This window comes from Lagenorhynchus albirostris, chromosome 12 (assembly GCF_949774975.1).
Source record: "Lagenorhynchus albirostris chromosome 12, mLagAlb1.1, whole genome shotgun sequence".
NCBI lineage: Eukaryota > Metazoa > Chordata > Mammalia > Artiodactyla > Delphinidae > Lagenorhynchus > Lagenorhynchus albirostris.
The window spans coordinates 9,232,125-9,252,670 of NC_083106.1; the positions used below are offsets into that span (position 1 = coordinate 9,232,125).

A 20,546-nucleotide genomic window follows, 5' to 3' on the forward strand; every position below is an offset into this window, starting at 1 on the left:
AGGAAATGAAATGAACCAGCTGTAGCCCAAAGCCCTAGTTAGCTGCACTAGTCGGTCCTGCACTTGACAATGCAAGTCAAGACTTGACCTGAACTCACAGTTGGTCCTGGCCCTACACCACTGTGTTCTTGAACGTGTCAGGGAGTCCACACACACACACACACACACACACACACACACACACACACACACACACACAGCCTCCACAAACTTCCAGGGTGACAGCACCTGCACAGACACAGACCATCCTTTACAAGTTAAGGAATGTATCTCCTTCCTACCCCACACACAGTTCTTCCAGGCTGTACCAACTCCTCACCCGTCTGCAGGCCCTTACTGATGCTCTAGTGCCAGGGAGGTCTAAAGGGACAAAAAGTACAGTCCCCAGCATCACGAGGGTGAGGGCTGCGGCAGCTATCAGATGCTGCCCTTTATCTGAGTAACTCTACCCTGGCCTGGCAGGGCTGGCCTCAGGCGATGCTACTGGCCCTTTCCATTTCTTAGCGGCCTGCTCCCTTACAGGGCAGCTTTCCATGCGGCTAGATCACGCTCAGATCACACATGCATTAGTAATTCTGCAGTGGAGGACCTGAATATTAGACCTGAAGGTTCCCTGAACTTCAGGAATTACATGAGCCTGGGAGTCATAATGTTGAGCTGAAACTCTATCCTTTAATCTCCAAAGGAAAAAAATGTACTGGGTGAAGAACTCGTCTGTTTTCAGATACTGATCACCAGCAAATTGGTTACGCTCCATTATTCCACTGACAAAAGCAGAAGAAAGTGGCGGCTATGTAAGCTACTGCCGGGAGCACAGGCTACAGCGAGATTAAAGGTATACAGCCTCTCTGCCTGTGTCCAGATAGCTGAGAGTCACCAATTCAGCCAATATCCCTATGTAAAGACAACTCGTAACAGTGCCCAGGACCTGACGGAAGCTAAGGAACGATTACCCTTCACTTTACTTAACACGTGCTAAAAGCGCTACTTCCGGCATTAGACCACGCCCCTCTTGAGCTGGAACTTAACACAGAACCGGCTTCAGAAAAACACCGACAAGCAGTCCCAGCACTCCGGACCCCACCCCCGGGGCAGAAAGAAAAGATGCCTCCAGATTTCTCTATTCCTCCTCCCACATGAAAATATTCTAGTCCTGTGCCCACCCTATCATCAGGAACACCCACCTCTTTGTTCCCGAGGTGGTAGGACCACCCCCATCATCGCACAGTGGTGATGGATTTAAAGTGCTTTCCTTTCTGGGCGAAAGAACACAGGTTTTAAAACTAGCGGGAGCTTCAACACCTGGCCTGACCTCACTGAGGCAGTTTTAACAGAGGGCACCTGGGGGCCCTGGGGGAGGAGAGACAGGATGGAGAGTGAACGCAGGTCAGCACGTGAGCTCTGGGACACCACCGACCCGGGTCCCACTCCCCTCTGCCCAGCGGGGTGACCCAGGCTCTGTTCCTTAACCACCTCCTGCCTCGGTTTCCCTCTCTCAACGGAGTTAGCGTCACCTGATCACAGAGGGGTGACGTGCCGTGAAGCAAAGGAGGGAGCGTTCTGGGGCCCAGGGCGGTCACTCCTTCCCGTTCAGCTCGGAAAAGCCTCCTGCCCCGCAGAACATGGGAACAGAGTTCAGGCCGCGGGCAGGAGAGGGGATCTAGGAGGGGACAGACAGAGGTGGGAGGGAAACGCAGAGCAGGAGGGGCTTCAGGAAGGGGGAGCCACCGCGGCGTGTGGCTCGAGGCCAGGCCTGGCACCGAGCGCGCCCCTTTCACAGAGTGGGGGAGCAGCAGCCCAACAACCGTAACGAGAAAGGGACAAAGCAGGAAGCCTCGCCACTGGAGAGAGACACTTTTCTCCACAAGGCTTTTTGCTGAACTTCTGGTCCAGGATGAGATGTTTGCAAACCAATTCCTTCCACGTCTGCATTCCCAGGAGGATGCTCACGGTCATCCTAACCTCCCTGATGAACCAGGGGCCTTATCTTCAGTAGCCAAATCGTTATCTTTTGTTTTCTTTGGGTAAATGAGGGGACTTTCTGTGCCGCGAGTCATGGCGGCAGAGCGAGCCCACCAGGTGGGACTCCCAGCAGAGCCGAAAAGACTGCAGACTCCGCCCAGGGAGACCAAGATGCCGTCCACACCTGGGCACACATGCATCTACACAACACAAATGTGCACACAACATATATGTGTGTGCACACGAGCAAATACACAACACACATATGCCTGCACGCCCACACAAAACCCCCCTACCCACAAACGGGCACACATACACAGCCTGCCTTGGAGGAGAAAGACTGTTCTCTTAGGGAAAAACATAAAAGCAAGGCAGGAGTGGATGGTTTGAAAACACCTCCCTTTTCCGGCTCCCTGAGAGTTAGTCTCCACGTCAGGGATCCAGCCTGCTCCGTCTCGCGCCATCGCTGGTCTGAATGACAGAGGCAAGCAGCCCGTCAGCCGCCCTCGCGCCTCTGCTACAGGACCTCCCCTCCCCAGTCCCTTAGCAGACGGCACAGGCCGGAGGTGACCTGCAGGCAACACAAGAGGGGCCAAGGGCCCCAGCCAATGCTCCTTCCTGCCGCGGGCTCAGTACCAATGTCCTCAAGTTGCTGCCTGCACCCTCAGGTGCAGACATGAGGTTTCAGATCCTGCCATTTCTCTAAATGCCAGGTCACGAAGCAGGTGACGCCTCGTGTCTTCCTCTCTCTCCGTGGTTCCCCACCTCCCAGGGTCCTCGTACAAGACTCCCCACCTCCCAGCGTCCTCGTCCAAGACTCCCCACCTCCCAGCGCCCTCCTCCAAGACTCCCCACCTCCCAACGTCCTCCTCCAAGACTCCCCACCTCCCAGCGTCCTCCTCCAAGACTCCCCACCTCCCAGGGCCCTCCTGCAAGACTCCCCACCTCCCTGGGTCCTCCTGCAAGATTCCCCACCTCCCAGGGTCCTCCTCCAAGACTCCCCACCTCCCAGCGCCCTCCTCCAAGACTCCCCACCTCCCAGCGTCCTCCTCCAAGACTCCCCACCTCCCAGCGTCCTCCTCCAAGACTCCCCACCTCCCAGCGCCCTCCTCCAAGACTCCCCACCTCCCAGCGTCCTCCTCCAAGACTCCCCACCTCCCAGCGTCCTCCTCCAAGACTCCCCACCTCCCAGGGCCCTCCTGCAAGACTCCCCACCTCCCTGGGTCCTCCTGCAAGACTCCCCACCTCCCAGCGTCCTCCTCCAAGACTCCCCACCTCCCAGAGTCCTCCTGCAAGACTCCCCACCTCCCAGGGTCCTCCTGCAAGACTCCCCACCTCCCAGCGTCCTCCTCCAAGACTCCCCACCTCCCAGCGTCCTCCTGCAAGACTCCCCACCTCCCAGAGTCCTCCTCCAAGACTCCCCACCTCCCAGAGTCCTCCTCCAAGACTCCCCACCTCCCAGCGTCTTCCTCCAAGACTCCCCACCTCCCAGCGTCCTCCTCCAAGACTCCCCACCTCCCAGGGCCCTCCTGCAAGACTCCCCACCTCCCAGCGTCCTCCTTCAAGGCTCCCCACCTTGCAGGGTCCTCCGCTAGCACACAGGCCTCTCCCTGCCCTCCCTTGCTCTGCTGTCTTTCCTTCTCTCTCCAGGTAGGAGGCTCACAGCTGAGCACTGACCACTCACCGTGGGAGGCACCCCCGAGGGCCAGCTGGTATGTCTCCTCCTTGCTGTGACCCCACCCGGCAGGCTCCCGCTCAGACTCAGCTGAGGGGCTCAGGACGTGCATCTGTGTTGCCGACAAGGACACCCCTGTATCGGCTCTGGGAAACGACCCCACCCCTGGGGTCACCTTCTCCTCCACACGCCAGGGCGGTCACGCTGTTTGGGGGCCCTGCTGGTGTGACTCGTCCGGCTCCTCCCTCCCGTGGTGGAGAGCACGGGGTCCCTGGGGAGCAGACTGAAACGCACGCGCCCCACGAGGAACTGCTTTGGGTGCAAGCCCACGACCTCCTGCCCCATGTGTGTCTGTGAAAACGAAGTCACCGTGGGGCTCACTTGCAGCCTCTGGGTCCCGGCAGGACAGCAGCTGGTGATGTCTGGCTGACTGTCAGCTCATCCGCTGCTCCTGGGAGCAAGGTCGGGGCGAGGGCCTCATCCCGAGAGCAGCGCGGAGGAAGAAAGGGAGGAAAAGCACAAACCCGGAAGCCCACAAAGCTCACAGGAGCCAAGAAACCCCTCCCCGCGCCCAAGAAGGGAGGCAGGTGCCGGCAATTTAAGTAACAGGGTGGGCTGCAGGAGCGGGGGCGGGGGCGGGGGCGGGGGCGGGGGCGGGGCGGGGGGGGAAGGGCGCTGCAGGCTCTAAGGCCTCGCGGGCCGGCCGCGCGCTGCTGGAGGGGACAGGGTCCCTGCCTCCGAGCACATACACGGGGCAGGCAGGAGACAAGCGCAAGTCACCAGGCACACTTAGAACAACCAGAGCAGAGGCCCAACCCTAGTCTGTAGAAAAACGAGAAGAGCAAGGACAATAGGGAGATTGTTCATAAAGCTAAACGCCCTGCATTGAAAGCACAGTCCTGACCTGTTAATGTCAGGTTATGTCCTTGTGTTGGATTGAATTGTGGCCCCCCCTCAAAAAGATATGTTGAAGGGGTTTCCCTGGTGGCACAGTGGTCGGGAAGTCCGCCTGCCGGTGCAGGGGACGCGGGTTCCTGCCCCGGCCTGGGAAGATCCCACATGCCGTGGAGCGGCTGGGCCCGTGAGCCATGGCCGCTGAGCCTGCGCGTCCGGAGCCTGTGCTCCGCAACGGGAGAGGCCACAACAGTGAGGGGCCCGCGTACCGCAAAAAACAACAGTATGTTGAAAGCCTAACCCCCAACACCTGGGAATGTGACCTTACTTGGAGATAAGAGCCGTTGCAGATGCAATTAGTTAAGAAAGGTCAGGTTGGAGTAGGCTGGGCCCTCAATCCAATATGCCTGGTGTCCTTATGTAAAGGGGAGAAACACACACACGCAGGGAGAAGATGCCACGTGGTGCTGGAGCCAGATGGGAGTGACGCTGCCACCGCCGGGGCGTCAGAAGCTGCCAGTGGGAAGGCTCCTCCCCCAGAGGCTTCAGAAGGAGCGCGGAGGTGCGCACGCCCTGATCTCGGGCTCTGGCCTCCAGGACTGGGAGACAATACATTTCAGTCCTTTTCAGCACTGCCCCCACTCCCACCATTTGCGGTGCTCGTTACAGCAGTTCCAGGAAACCACTACGTCTTCTTACATTTTCAGTGTTAAAATGTCTTATCGTTTAGGAACAGACAGTGATAAGGAGGACAGTTGCTTTATCAATGACTTGCTTGACAAGTAGATGGGACCCCAATTTTTAAAAAACTGGTTGAAATCCAAAAAAATCTAAGGGGCACTAAACAAGGTACTCTCTGCCCGAGGGCGGGATGGGGAACGAGGCGAAGGCTGAACCGCAGGGGCTCGCTCCAGGGCTGCCCCCGGAAACCTCCTAAATCCCGCTCAGTTACCAGGTTCAGGGTCTCTGGTATTTTGATTCGTCCAAAAATGCTTTGCATCTTTGGCCCCCACTTCCCAGCACAGCGCTCAGCCTGTGGCAGGTGAAAAGTAATTAAGATCTGTGGAATGAATTGAATGGTGCAAAGACTAATGACACAAGGATAAAGACCGGGATGGAACACTGTGAGGAAGGCCCCCATCTGGGGGCTGCGTTTTCTCTGTCATTTTTAACCAGGTGTTTATTTACCAGCCGCGTCTATGTCCAGGAGAGCTGAAGTCACAGGCAAGAAATTGCCCCTCTGCTCATCTTCAGGCTGCTGACTGGCATCCCCCTACTCAGCATCTGACCCCAAGAGGACCCTCCCCGCTCTGTGCCCTCCGAAAGCCCAGGCAGGTCCAGCTCACACACGGAAGGCAAGTGCTCAAATCTGTGCTGAATTAAACTGGCTAAAGCCCTGGTAGGAAACACCTGTCGCAGCTGCAGCCGTAAGAGGGGATGCAAAGTCCCATCAGCACTAAATAAACACGGGCTGCTTGCAGCTTGACACCCACGGCAATACTACACCTGTGCCTTTCATGGGCTATCCTTTGATTTATTCTATCAGTTAGTCTACACGGTGGTATTATCCTACTGTGTAGGATAACATCGCATGTTAGCATGTTCGCAAAAAAATCGCCTGTTAGCAAAAAAAAAATAATAATAATAAATAAAGCAGCTGTAAGACAGCATCTCTGGGAATGAGAACAGAATTTAGGGGGGAAAAAGTCAATGAGAAATTAAGCAGAAGGTTCTATTCCACGGAGCTGCTGCCTCACATGCAGATTTCACAACTCCCAGCTGCTAAGACTTGCTTCCAGGAGGAAGCTTCAGTGGATCTAGAATGAAAAATAACTTCCTTCTCTCATCCTGCCATTATTCAGCTACTTACTTTTGTCTTAAAAAGATTTTCAAACCTTATTGGTTCATTTGTCAGCTGCTCTCTGAATAACCACCACCCTTCGTGATATCACGGCAAAAATTCCTTCTTCTTTTTAGGAAATACCCCTGGGTAAGCAACACTTTTCCAGCATGAGAAGAGAATCAAAAAAGATACAGCATGCAGGGACTTCTCTGGTGGCGCAGTGGTTAAGAATCCGCCTGCCAATGCAGGGGACACGGGTTCGAGCCCTGGTCCAGGAAGATCCCACGTGCCGCAGAGCAACTAAGCCCCAAGCCACAAACTACTGAGCCCGTGTGCCACAACGACTGAAGCCCACGTGCCTAGAGCCCGTGCTCCACAACAAGAAAAGCCACCGCCATGAGAAGCCCGCGCACCGCGACGAAGAGTAGCCCCCGCTCGCCACAACTAGAGAAAGCCCGCACACAGCAACAAAGACCCAAGGCGGCCAAAAATACATAAATAAGTAAATAGATAATTGTATTAAAAGAAAAGATACAGCATGCAAACCCGAGGCCACATTTGCAAACAGAGCCCCAGGGACACATTCTGTGCTCCTGGGAGAGCGAGGAGCCACGAAAACGCCTCCAGCACCCCCGCCTCCAACGGAAACAAGTTTGCACAGGTTCCTCTGCTCTGAACCAGCGGGGGCCACGGGCCGGCCTGGGCACTGACCTGCTCCGTCTCCACGAAGTTGGACACATGGCCGTCGTCGTTCACGCCTCGGGTGTGGAAGCGAGCACCGGCGCGCTCGCAGCTGATACGGGAGACGAGGCAGGCCTTGGCCTGCTTGTGAGAGGCGTACACCGTGCGGACGGCCACCACCCCGCAGATGACCTTCAGCAGCCAGTCACAGCAGCGCACCTGGTGCTGCCTCAGGGGCACGTGCAGCAGCTGGTTCCTGCAAAACAGAGCCCCACAGCGGTTCAGGCCGCCTCACATCCTCGAGGGAACACCGTGCCCAAAGCAAGTCGGAGAGGTGCCCAGGGGCTGCCTTCCCACACTGCACACTCCCCATGAACTCCACACTCGGGACACACAGCCCGGGACGTGCGTGTGCTTCCGAGACACCCTAAACGGCAGGGCCACGGAGACACGTGCAGCAGGAAAGGGCTAGGAGTCCTTTCCTGAAGCTACTCCCAGGCGTCAGTATCAGTGAATGGAATCCAGGTACAGGTGTGAGTCAGTCACAGGCCTTTCAGGGAATCTCAGAGAAGCCTCTGTTTACACTGGTGGCCTCTGCAGTTTTTGATAATGAATCCCATCAGTAAAAATTTAATCATGCTTTACGATGACAGGATAGTGATAAATGATAACATGACAAATCATAAAATAATTAAATATATGCATGCTTACATGCTTACTTAAATTATATTCAGGTCCCACAATGTGAATGTAATGAGAGCATTACAAAGCAATGGATGATAAATAAACGGGATGAGAGGAACATAAAACCTAATGAAAGTTCTAGCACTTCCTCCCCATACCCAGTGGATTGTTCTGGGTCTCTGGCATCCACGGTGATAATCATGGGGATAAAGGCCAACGTTTATCAAGGGCACCGAGCACCGTTCTAAGTGCTTTGGGACGGATCAACTCACTTCATCCTTGAAACAGCCCTGTGTACCAGGTGTTATCATTCACCCCATTTTACAGATGAAGAAACTGAGGCACAGAAGAGAAGTACTCGCCCAAGGTCACAGCGCCAGGAAGTGGTAGCATGGAGTTGGAGCTGTGCTCTTCACCCCGAGCCTCTCCTGCTGAAGGCCCTACCTTGACAGCTGCACCTGTGCATGGCCACACCCTGCTCTCATCTCTCACTCGCTCGGCCTCCCCAGCGCCCACTGGAGCTTACTGAGCAGGCAAGTGGTTGCTCTGAGAAGTGGGGCTCAGAGGGCGTGCACGGGCCTCAGGCTTCTTCCGGGCTCCACAAAGTTCACCCAGGAGACCCAAGCAGTGCCGTTCTGAGGCCCCTAACACGCTCCCCAGGAGGCAGGAACCACCACAGGGTAGCAAGCTAATCTAGGTCACAATGCCCTATTTGTTTAAAAAAGGCAGCACGATTCCTGCCCTAAGCAGCTCTCTCCTTTCTGGAGAAGTGTGCCGTGAGCTCTGACGTCTCAGGCGGTCTTCTCCAAGTGGCAAGAAGCAGCCACTCCCTGCTCTCAGGCCAGCCTCCCCGACGTGACCGCGTGGGCACTAAGAGACACCCCCCGCCCCAGGAGCAGGGCCATGCCTGACCTCTCACACCAGGGCGCTGGTCTGCCTAAAGAATGATGAGCATGAAGCATTACTTTACAAAAACACCTTCCCCTCTTCTGAAACCCTCTCTAAAATTCAGATGATAAACCATCTTTAGTCATCCCCATATGAAATCAGCATCAAAGGAAGGCCTCCAGAATATTCCAGGGTCTTCCAGCCACACGGCTATGGCTGCCATCAGTCACTAGGGGTCAGGAGACGGAACCGTTTGCCAAACAGACAGCTCTGAATAATCCTGTCTGTAGTCACACTGGCCTGACCCGCTGTGGGAGGACAGCTCACATCCTTGAAGGAAGAAATCCAAACCTACAAAGGAAAACAGCCTGCGTCTCCTTCCAGGACTGGATGGTACTAGGAAGCAACGATCGGTGGGGAACAGTAACCAGCCCAGAAAAATGCCTTCACCCCGCTGTACACCAGCCACGTTCAGCGCTGACCCCATCTGACTCCAGATGTGGGTTCAGACCTTGAACACCGCACCCCAAATGGTGGGTTCAGGCCATCAAGCCCGTGACCACGCAAGCTGGGGCTGACTCAGCTGTGGTCAGCTCCATGGGTGCCGCCCTGAGCCCAAACACCACGCCCTGGAGTGTGGGATGGCCCAGCAGCCTCGCACCTCCAGAGCCCAAGACAGTCTAGTGTGCACTTGGGGCCTCCCCCTCCCCAAGCCCCTTCCGCCTTCACTCTATGATTCTCTGCTTTGTCTTCTTTGTGGATCTCAAATCTCCAACCACAGAGCTGGCATCAGGAGGCCTGAGAAGAGCAGGTACAAAGGGCAATCCAGGCACCCTCTGAGACCTCTGGCCTCGGCTCATCAGACAGTCCCAGCTGAAAAGGAGCCCCCGGCCTAAGAAAGACCCCTCATACCCCACAGCCCGTGTCCCTGAGCTTGGCTGCCTTCAGGGGCACGTGCACCTGCAAAATGGAACTAGTGATTCACAGACACACCATCCCCTGCACCTGTTACTCAGGGTGTGGTCCTCAAACCAGCAGCAATGGCGTCACCATTGGCTCCTTGCTAGAAATGCCGAGTCTCGGGCCCCAGCCCAGCCCTGCTCAGGCAAAATCTGCATTTTAACGAGATCAGCAGGAGATTCACACGCTTGAAGTTTGAGCATGCTACTGCCCCCAAACTCAACAAAACCAGAGAACCTAAGAAGATTTGGGGGGGCAGGGAGTACGGGGACACATGGAAGGATATGGCGAACCCCCTTTCTCCAAATGGAAGTCAGGAACTCACTTGCGGGAGTCGAAGCACCAAGCTAAGTACACTTACCTGGTGATGGAAACCTATGACCTCCTCTGTTTGGGTAAGGGAGGGATGAATAAATAAAGGGCACAAAGAAGCCTCATCAGTCCTGACTCAGGGCTAGAAACTGGGGTAGCCCCAAAGGCCAACACTGGGATCTAGGAACGCCTCATTATGTGAGGTGTACTGGAACAATTTCTACAGCAGGATTTTCATCACTTTGGCTTCTGACTCTCATCTCCTGGTAAATCTGAGGGGAACAGCTCCATTGCATGTGAATCGCTGTACCCCCCTGGCTCTTTCACAGGACTGGTGAGGGTCATGACCCCTGGAGCCCAGAAAGGGAGATAATTTACATATTTATAGGGTCATCCACACTAGCTAGTCCCTGAAGGAGCGCCCAGATGACCCTAAACATACAGAAACCCAAGCACTTTTGCCTGGGCTCCAGGTCTGTCTTATCACACTACCGCACACCACCTTGGCAGGATGACTCAGTTTTGCCGTTGATACAACTGGTTTGGTTTCGTGATTAACAGCATGGGATCTGGAGCCAGATGCCTGGGTTCAAATTCCCTCAGTTATTCAAGCCTCAGTCTCCTTACCTGTAAAATGGGGATAACAGACCCTACCTCATTGGTTACTATGCGGATTACGTGAGTCATGACCCCCAGAGAACTTAGAACAGTGCTTTAGAAATGTCGGTGGTAAATGTCTGTAGGCCGGAGGATAACCAGGAGAACTGAGGGGCCCAGGGGCCAGGGAAGCACCGAGCACAGGCCCAGGCACTTGGGAGAAACCGGGAGATGCTGCCACTTGCGCTCTTTACTTATGGAGCAGATTTTCCTTCCTAAGTCTGCATTAAACCACGTTGAACACCCTCCCCGACCCCTGGTGGGGAGTGGGGCTTGTTCGCCTCTCATTGTGCGGAGAGTGAGCGGGCACAGATCACAGCTCTCACAGGTGACCCACGTGCCGGGGATGTTGCAAAGTGGAGATCAAGGATGCAGGCGCCCATCGGAGCCCGCCCTCCATGTAAGCTGTGGGCAGGAGAGCCCGGGCCCCAGGGCCTCACCAGAAGAAGGAGTTGCCCCACTCGGAGCTGTCATCGCCCTGCTTCTGCGCCCGGACAGTGAGGTCGAAGCAAGACCCATCGTTGGGCCACGAGAAGTAGAAGACCCCTGAGTTGAGGATCTTCCTCAAGGCTGTGAGGCGGTCCTCCTCCTTGGCCTCTTCCTGAAGTGGGTAAAAGTCGGTGGCGGTGATTTTGTAGATTTCGGCCTCTGGAATTCTGCCCACAGATGTGCAGCCCGTCACCAAAACCAGGAAGCTCAGGGAGGTGCCACCTGGAAGGGAGTGAGACGTGGGGGCTGAGGATCACGGGCGGCAGAGCGGCTGGCGGTGACGCGGGTGATGGGCAGCCGGGCTTTCAGCTGCAACCACGCAACTTCCTGTTCTCGCCTTTGCATCCCCCAGACCTCGCCTTCCTAAACTCCGTGGCTCAGGGGTCGCCCTGTCACCTGAGCCCGAAGCCTGGGGCCATGGTTCCAGAGCCCAGCCCCCGTCCAGCAGCGGCAGCGTCACCTGCAGCCTGTTAGAAATGTGAGTTCTCGGCACCACCCAGGCCTCTGGGGCCGGGGCAGCAGGCTGCGCTTACCAAGCCCAGGTGGTCCTGCTGCCCTCCATCTAAGGATATGCCTGCCTGGAGCCTTCCCAGCCCCACACCTCAAGCCTCTCAAATCCACCCTCCCCACGAATCCTCAGGGCCCCAGCCAGGGTCAGTCCTCCAAGCTCCATCGCTGGAGCGGCCTCCCAAACCCGCTTGATCGCAGACCTCCCTCCTTTGCTGAAATCCTTCCAGGCTCCCACTTGCCCACAGGGCTGAAGGGGGAACATCCGGGAGGTCCGAGCCACTCCTGCCCACCTCCCGCCCCTTCCCACACACAGCGCCCAGGGTCCACCAGCTTTTACAGGCCGACTCTGCAGCTCCTCATATGCGCCCTTGCACCCCGGGGCCTCTGCCAGCGAGGCCTTCCTCAACTCCCTCCCCAGTCACCTTCCCACCCTCAGCCTCTAGACCAGCAAGAGCCTTCCCAACGCCTCTACCCAGACCCCTTCCCAGGAGAACTCCTCTCCGCCCTTCTGGGGTGAGGTCGGCAGCACCTCCTCCAGGGAGCCTTCCCTGCTCTCCCAAGACACTGCTGGGTGTCCCTTCTAAGGGCTAAGTGGTAGCCCTCGTCACACACAAAGCTAACAGCCTCCTTCCCTGCGTGTGTCCCCCAGTAGATTGGGGGTTCCTTAGGGGCAGGGCTCTGTTTGGTTGTCATATCCCAGCATCCTGGCATTGCATACGGCAAGTGTTTGATGAACACTTCCTAAATAGGCCAATGAGAGAGCAGCTCGAGCCTCCCCTCCCCCGGTGAAAGGTTACCCCAACCAGTGCGGACCCCACTGCCAGGAGGAGGACACACCCCTCTCCGGGGATGCCACCACACCATCCATGGCTGTTTTCTCTTCCAAGGCAATGCTTTACTCTGGGGACAGTGGGGACACTGCCCCATAGTCCCCTTTTTCAGGAGAAGGCCCAGGAGATAAGTTGGGTAACGAGCCTTTAGGGGCTGGTGTGATTCTGGTCCAGAGCACACTCCTCCCATCCTACTGAGGTTTAAAGGACCCGATCCCACCAAGATCTACTCCAAATGTTCAGTGGTCATTATCCGGAACAATGGTGGTCAGCGTCCTTAGATCTCTGGACACTTTGCTAAGACCCCTAAGACTGCCAACTCCACTGCTCACTTATGCTAGGCTCCTTCCTCACACTGAATGAGAAAAAGAGTCCTGCTGGGGGTCGGGTAACATCCGGTTTTTATTAAAGAGCCCTTCATTTGATAAATAGGTCACCACTCGTACCAGGCCTACTGGGGGTTGGGGGTCACATACAATAGGCAACCATACTGGCTCGTATCCCACGTCTCCGGTCACATGATCAGGAAATCATTTTGAAACAACAAGAATAAGGCAGTTATGCTGTGGACAGTGCCAGGCGTCAGGGGGCTGAGTTTCTTAAGCAGAACAGGCGTCGTTTCTGGAAGACAGGTGGGGTTTATGTGCGGTTGACATCCTCAAATTCCAGCCTCACAAATACAAATACTACCCCAGCCTGTGCTAGAACCAGTGCCCCTGCATCCCATCTGCCTCCTCCGGTGGGCTCGGCACGGGGCGAAGCAGAGTTCGAGAACTGTCCCCTTGCAGTGGCCAGAGGACAGCCCGGTGGGCTAGGCCGCGAGCCCAAGATTACTCTGGAGGGGGTGGGTTCCAGGGGCGGCACGGAAAATTCTACTTTACGTCTCTCCCTCCGAGTCATGAAGTGGGTTTCTGGTACCACTTCCTCAACAGCCTCTGCGTCGGGGGACCGAGTCCCTGGCAAGAGTTCCAGGGTGCTCCGAAGACAGCACGCACTTCCTGCGCAGGGCAGTGCCCGGGGGAGGCGTGGGGCGGGCGTGCAACTGCAGGCGTGAAAAGGCTCTTGAAATATATGAGCGCAAAGGGAAGGGGACGCCACCACCGAGGCGTCGGGCTCCCGAGTCCTGGGACGAGGGGCTCAGGAGAGGGTGAAGAATAAGAAGAGCCACCGTGTGGGAGCACGCGGGAAGCAGATGCTTTAGCGACAGCTAATCCTCAGGGCGATGCTTACCGTGTGCAGGGCACCATTCCACACACTTCCTCCCAGCACCCCCATGAGGGAGGTACAATTTTTAGCCCCATTCAAAGGAAGGGAGACAGAGGTGCAGGGAGGGTGAGTAGCCTGCCCGAGGTGGCACAGCGGGGAGGTGGGATTCGAATCCACTTTCTGGCTATCCCACCCGGGCAAGTTACTCAAGCCAAGTCTGGTTCCAGAGCCGGTGCTCTTAACCGTGTCCTTGCAGAAGTATGGCCAACCTGCCTAACAGCGCTGCTATCTGACACAAGAGACTGTCCCCGGGGAGCTGAATCACCCGCCCGGTGCACAGCTGGTCTGTGTTGGACCAAGATGCAAACGTGGGTCTCACCTTGGCCCAGGCTCCATCTGGCCATAAGGTCCAGCGGCCTTCAACAACTTCGGCTGTTGTCTCTCTAAGAACTGTGGTTGACCAATGCACCTCTCGCTCATTTTCAAATTGACAGCAGAAGGGTTCACTATTAGTTTAAATGGTTGTGATATATTTTCCATCACGTGCTAAATGCTGACATGTAAAGCCGTCGTGGGCCTCTTTACCAGCGTCCGGTGGAATCTAGACGGTGATTCATACTCTCATCATCTACTGTTTAAAGGAATCCATGAACAAGATCTTCTTTAACAGATGGGATTTTTCCTCCTACTTCCAGTCCACTCTCCCCACGGAACTTCATCCTAATGTAACATTTTGTGCTTCACCTGACCATATTGTACAGCAATTTGATTCTGCAGCTCCACGTCTCCAAAAAGAGGGGCTTCTGGCTTGAGTCATCACTCAGGCAATGATTTTTAGTACACGATTGGTCAAACGATGTAAACGAAACATTTTTGTTAAATAATTGTTTAATAGAAAAAGTAAAGATTTGTCGGAAAGGCTTCTCTTAATGGGATGGATGGGACTTACAGTTCATGGATAAATATTATTTATTGATGGAATGAAACTATCAATAGATTCTATATCAAGTCTAGTTCTATTTTCCATTTTTATAGCAGTAAACACTAAGAGACCTCGTTTACATTAATAAATAGGTGGGAACAGAAAGAGCTTCATTATAGAAATGTCACTCAACCCTTCAAAATCCTTCTGAGCTACACGTTAAAGAAAAAAGAAATCACAATACTCTATCAACAAAGTTACTGTTAATGCTGTCAGCTGATGCCCCAACTACTTCCATTTTGTGGAAGGCAAACAATTGACCATCATCTGGCTTGTCAACAAATCTGCTACCTAGTCATTGAGGTGACTGGCTTCCTCAACTGCTGACAGTATTCTGAGCTGTCCCTGTGTTTGGCACCCTAGAGGCATTTACTTCTGAAGCAGTTCACCACAGTAAGATTCCGGGCAGGGGAAAGGTAAGAGAGCAGACAGGTGGCTGTGGATGGAACAGAGAGGGTGAGAAACTGGCCCCTCATCACAGGACATGTTTAGGCAAACCGATTCCTGGAAGGAGTGGAGGGCTTGGAAACTGTTCTCCTCAGATCGAACCATGTCCTGCACTGTGGACTGTCTCTGTGACCCCCAGAAGAACAGCCCTAGGCCTCCGTCCCTCCAGGAGGGGGACCTGCCCGGCCTGCTCAGCCTGGCAGGGGTCACTCCAGCCCTGGCATCACCCCGTCTACCCATCTGTGTAACAGCCCCTGTGCTCTCATGCACTGCAGGAGACAGGGGTTGGGGGTGGTACCGTGAGGATGCTGTTAGCCTGTGATCCCACACAGAAGGCGTCTCTAGGGGTAAAAGTGAGGCTGGTGGGACGCGCCACCCCGCCCCCCTCCCCGGCGTGTGAGAAATCCCCTCTGCCGTCACCTTGAGCACGGGATCCAAGCTGTGTTTCCAGTAACCCAGGATCAATTTTCTCACGGCCCAGAAGTAAACTGGGCCTGGGACGGGGGTGGGGATGTCTCAGAAGTCATTAGTCAAGGCTGAGTCCAGGGGCTTGAAACCAGTTAGGGCCTTGTAGCAAGGCAAAGACAAAAGCCAAGCTTGCCTTGGCCTCAGAAGATGGGGCTCTGGGCTCTGCACGCCTCCAATGGCCTCTGGGGCCTCAGACAAGTCCCAGGCCCTCTCTGGGCACCAGATGGGCTCCCCGTCCCTTCCAGCTCCAACACTCTGGTTCCAGTGCTCTGGCCCAAGCAAGACCATGCCTGGGTGAGAGGTTGCCGGCCAGAGTCAGGTGAGGAGGGGGTGAGGGCAAGGAATGGGTCACAGGCCAAAAAGACACACCACAACCAGGAGAGGTCACACCCGCACACAGAGGCAGCCTGAGTGTGCAGCGTGGGGCCACGGAATGCAACCAACTCGATATATATACTTGTTCACGGGGACAGGGCCTCAGTCTGGGAAGATGAAAAACGTTCAAGAGACGGGTGGTGGTGATGGTTGCACAACAATGTGAATGTCCTTCATGCCACTGACCTGTATGCTTAAAACTGCTTAAAATGGTAAATTTTATCTTATGAATATTTTACCCCAATTTTAAAAAGCTTCCAAAACCTCAATATCGATGTAGAAATCCTCTCTCTCAAAGCCCAGCTCCAAGTCAGAGCTGCCCAGGAGAAACCCCGACCCCTGCAGTGCCAGGGTCCGAGCCTCATCTGTGGCCACCTGTCGTCCATCATCTGGCTGGGAAGGGCGGGCGCTGGAGTCCCGATGAGTCAGGGGCAGACACAATGGTTCATTCAGGGACAAGGCTGGGCATTTTCTGTGTTGGGTTTTCTCTGTGTTTGCTTGGCCTCGGAGTTCTCTCCCCGGCCAGGTGCGTACTGATCTCAACCCTGGGTGCCTACAAACTGTCCTACCTACTCGTCTGCTGGTAGAGGATACTCTCAGATCCGTGAACATGGGACTCAGGGAGCCTAGGCTTCCCCAGCTGTGAAGTGATGAGCTGCGGCCAGAGGAGCCCGGAGCTCCCGCCCCTACCCCTTACCAACGAGCTCAGAATTCTAACTATCTGTATCCACCTGCTCATGTCAAGTACCTCTTTATCCTTCCCTGCCAAGAAGATGAGAGCAGTGAAGGCAGTGGTGCGCTGGCAGCTTTCACCAGCTCCCGGGAGCCAGCGGAGCACATCACAGCCCAATTCCACACTGGCCTGAAGTCAGCCGCGGTGGGTGCATTTACACCACGGAAATTGGCAAACGCGACCTGTCAGGGAGTTCCCCCCAGAGAGCTGGAAGTCAAACAGTGGAGAGCACACCACTGGGTGTAAGGATTAAAATAAATTATTACAACTGATGGCCATCCCCTTTCAAGACTTGCTGGAGGACACTGCCTTCCCCGAATCTCAAAGGCTTAGAGACTCAAAATTCCCTCTCCAGAGACGTTCCATTCTGCGGTGACTGCCCAGAGAAGTCAGCCCTCGACTGGCCTGGGCAGACTAACCACCACCAGGAGTCCCTGACCGGAAGGCACTCAGCCTGGGCCACATACCTAGTTCTCCCAGAAAGACCCACCCCCTGCAGGACAGCCTCCCCCAACACTCAGTACCCAAGTTCAGTCCATGTTCATTCTCTCATGTAAGCCCCTTCAGAACTATGTAAGATAGACTTGAGGCAGTTTTCCTGCTTTTAGAGGAAATTAGAAATTAAATTAACTCAGGTCGGTCTGTTGAGAAGCCGAAACTAGATTTGAGGAGGGCTGTCTGGCGGAAGGTTTACAGGACTGGCATGTACAGTTTCACAGGCTGTGCACTGCACAACTCCAGGAGACGCAATTCATTAGAGACCTCAATTTCTTCAACCCCTGAGGCTATGAAATAGGGAGGCCTTGAGAGCTTAGGTGAAAAGGGAGTTAAATCCCTATAATCATTGGGATAAATTCTTTCCATAGCTATACTCTCACTTTCTATGCTTTGTACGGTGTATGCGTCAGGAAGCCCTGCTCCGGGGCTTACTGCGGGGGCTCCACCCGCTTCCTGCTGCCATTTCAGAGAGGAAGGAGGGACTTTGGCTCTCCACGAAAATCTACAAACCTGTATATGTTTCTTAATTTCTAACATAAAAGGCTATTTTCACTGAGGTAGATTGAAACTGAACAACTGCCCCAAGTTAAGAGCCTGAGGGGAAGTCTCTCTCTTTGTACAGAGGCCTTCAGCCTAAGAAAATCAAAAGGGGCGGCCGACTCCCACTCGGGCCACTCGGGCTGATTGTCTCGGTAGCAAATGAAAGTTGGAATTTCACTCTGTGCTGCTGACACCCTCCACAGGTGGGGGAAAAAAACAAAACAGACCATAGTCCTGGGGTGGGGACTTGCAGTGGGAAAAGAAATTCAAGTTAAAGCCAAACACTCCTCAGTGCAGCCAAAGGGAATTTGAAAAACTCGATAACAAGGCCCAATCCTTCCATCCTTCAGATACCCTGGGCACTTTCAGAAATGTGTTGAGAAAGGCCAAATAATCCTGACATTCCAAAAGTCAAACGCATTCTCACCACGCTCAGGGAACCTTCACAGCCCACCCTGCAGGGTGACACTGGTGGGCAGGGCTGAGGGGATTCAGAGCACACCAGAAATGGGGGCTGGGGACCAGAGGCTGTGCTCACTCACCCCTCGGGGGAGGGTGGAGGGCTGCAGGCGGGGAGGATGGCCTTGCCCAGGGCAGCTGTAGGAGTTGGTCACCTCTCTCCACTCCCTGCCCCGGGATGAGCCTGCTGCAGCTGGGCACCCGCAGACACCCTGGCTCACTCTGACAATGTCTCTGGGGGCTGCCACCCTTCCCAGTTAGGACCAGTTCCCTGGATCTGACCTCAAATCATAGCCCAGGAAGAAAAGCTTTGCCCTGGAATGTGGGGAAGGTACTGCCTTCCTGGCCTTGAAATCTCAGCCTTTCTGTTCCTTCCAGGACAGAACAGCCTAGTGGTTGAAGGAAGCCGCTGTAGCCAGAGAGCAAGAGTTTAAACCCCAGTCGCCACTTGAGGACTGCCCGACTTCGGGCTAGTGACATATGAGAAATGGACCATTAATTTACGTACAAGAAGAATGTTGCCAAGTATAACTAGGATGCCAACAACTGTAACATATCTTAAATGTCCAGGTGTTGTAATATGAAAACTGTGTCACAGCATAGATGAAATACAACGCTTAAGCTCTCTGTCAGTCACAGTCCCTACCTCATAGGTTGTTGGGAGAGCTGAGTTAAAAAATTTAAACACTTAAAACAGTGCTAGCACAGAGTGAGCACCATGTAAGGTTAGCTGTCATCCTCATATCCTCATGACTGAGGAAAGGCCACAGGAATTTTTCATAACCTCAGAAAAAAAACTGCTGCAGGGGAAAAAATCTACAGAAACCCTTGGCAGGCAGCACATCTTCATGAAAAAAGCAAGGGTCTGGAGGCAGCTAGATCCAGGTTTGAATCCTACCTAAGCTTCTTAGGCAAGCTCCTTTTACCCTCTGAGTCTGTTTCCTTTACTGAAAACGAGGATAAAGATACCGTATCACACTGACTTGTTTTTAGGATTAAAGAATCTAATGTATACTTAGCCATTGGCACAAAATAGACATTGAATAAGTGCATTTTGTCACGAGGGTACTGAATGCTTTTCCTAAACACTGTTGGGAGATGATCAATGTCATCATCATAGTTCAGAAAAAAACCATCCCACTAAAGAAAAGACCAGAAAAGTAACAGCAAACAACAGGGCTGTTCTGTCAGCTTTCAAAATCCTCAATCCAGGAAAACAGCTGCTCCGTGGATGTGGAGATGCACGCACTCAGCTCGGGAAGAGCCTGTGTTTGGTGAACTCACAGCCTCTTCTGGTCTTGGCCCCGTAAGTCCTCGGAGACACTCAGCTGTAAATGAGGCAGCTGAGAGGGGAGGAAGGACACGGGGGCTGCAGCCCCAGAAGTGCACCAGGGCTCCCAAGAGGTCTAGGAGCGCAGAGGTGAGCCAGGGGTCCCACACGGAGGCGGTGGTACCCCACCCCAGCCTACGGCTCCGCCCCTCGAGTATCACGCCGAGCAGGATGCCCACTTGCTCCTGTAATTCTCTGTCCCTTCTAGTCACACTACACAGCCCAGCTCTGAAGCTCCTTCCGTTGCTCTCGCTCACACCCACCCTTGGTGCCCGACGGTCAGGTGCTGGTGGCTTTTCTCTCCTAGCCAACAACGCGCCGTCCCAGCTCCTCTCCCTCAAGACACACCCAGCAAGTCCAGGGGCTCCGGGCCTCTGACCGCCACCCCATCTGGAACACAGATCTCTTGTAAACAACAAACAAGCCCCTGGGTTGAGCCCTCCACCTCCAGACCAGGCTGGAAAACCTTAGATCCTGGTGGGCACGCGATGAAGGTGAGCTTCCTCTGCAGCCAGGGCACGAAGCACCCCTGGCAGGACCAGGCTGCGCTCACCTGGACCTCCTGCCCAGAGGAGCTGGCTCAGCGAAAGAAACATTTTAAAGGATGATAACAGTTAAAATAGAACGCCTAAATCCCACAGTCTTTCCACACTAACATAAGAGAGGCTCTGCCCGGCACCAGAAATCTATCTAGCCAGGGGGGTCTGACAGCTGCTGCCCCTCGGAGTGGGTACTCACCGGACTTCAACCTGAGCTCCCCCAGGCAGCCATAAGCATCAGTGAGCTTTCCATACTGGCCTTTAATGACCTCCTTTTCTTCTGGAGCTGGGGAAGAAACACAGCACAGACAGCATCAGCTGAGCCTCCTGTTGGAGTTCATTCACTGCAGCTTCCGATGGAGCTCCCACCCACTCGGAAGAGAAAACGCAGACAATAGCTCGGCCCCAAGTAATATTTGTGGAGGTCTGAGGATCAGCAAATCACTGAGCTGCAGCAACTCAGACCTCCCCACCAAAAGCTTGCTCTCTGGAAGCTCCGACAGCTGCCTGCGGGCTGGAGAGGCAGAGGGGAGTCCCCGGCTGGCAGACGTGAGTGTGAGGGTTCGAGCCCGGGCCAGTTGCTG

At 54.7% G+C, this 20,546-nt stretch overlaps 1 protein-coding gene across 6 annotated transcripts in view; it reads right to left on the reverse strand.

The window, feature by feature from the left end:
• Nucleotides 1-20,546, reverse strand: part of SYNJ2 (synaptojanin 2) — a 93,257-nt gene that overhangs the window by 44,383 nt on the left and 28,328 nt on the right. For 4 of the 6 annotated variants that reach the window (XM_060168447.1, XM_060168444.1, XM_060168446.1 and 1 more), the window contains exons 2-4: nt 20,162-20,248; nt 10,997-11,267; nt 7,086-7,311 (exon numbers count right to left, since the gene is read on the reverse strand). Coding sequence is in view for 4 of the 6 variants with exons in the window: in XM_060168444.1 (XP_060024427.1) it covers nt 7,086-7,311; nt 10,997-11,267; nt 20,162-20,248 (584 nt within the window). In the remaining 2 variants the exon portion in view is untranslated. Of the gene's footprint in view, nt 1-3,646; nt 3,710-7,085; nt 7,312-10,996; nt 11,268-20,161; nt 20,249-20,546 lie in introns of those variants that run through there. The other 2 variants (XM_060168445.1, XM_060168449.1) reach the window with 2 other exon arrangements.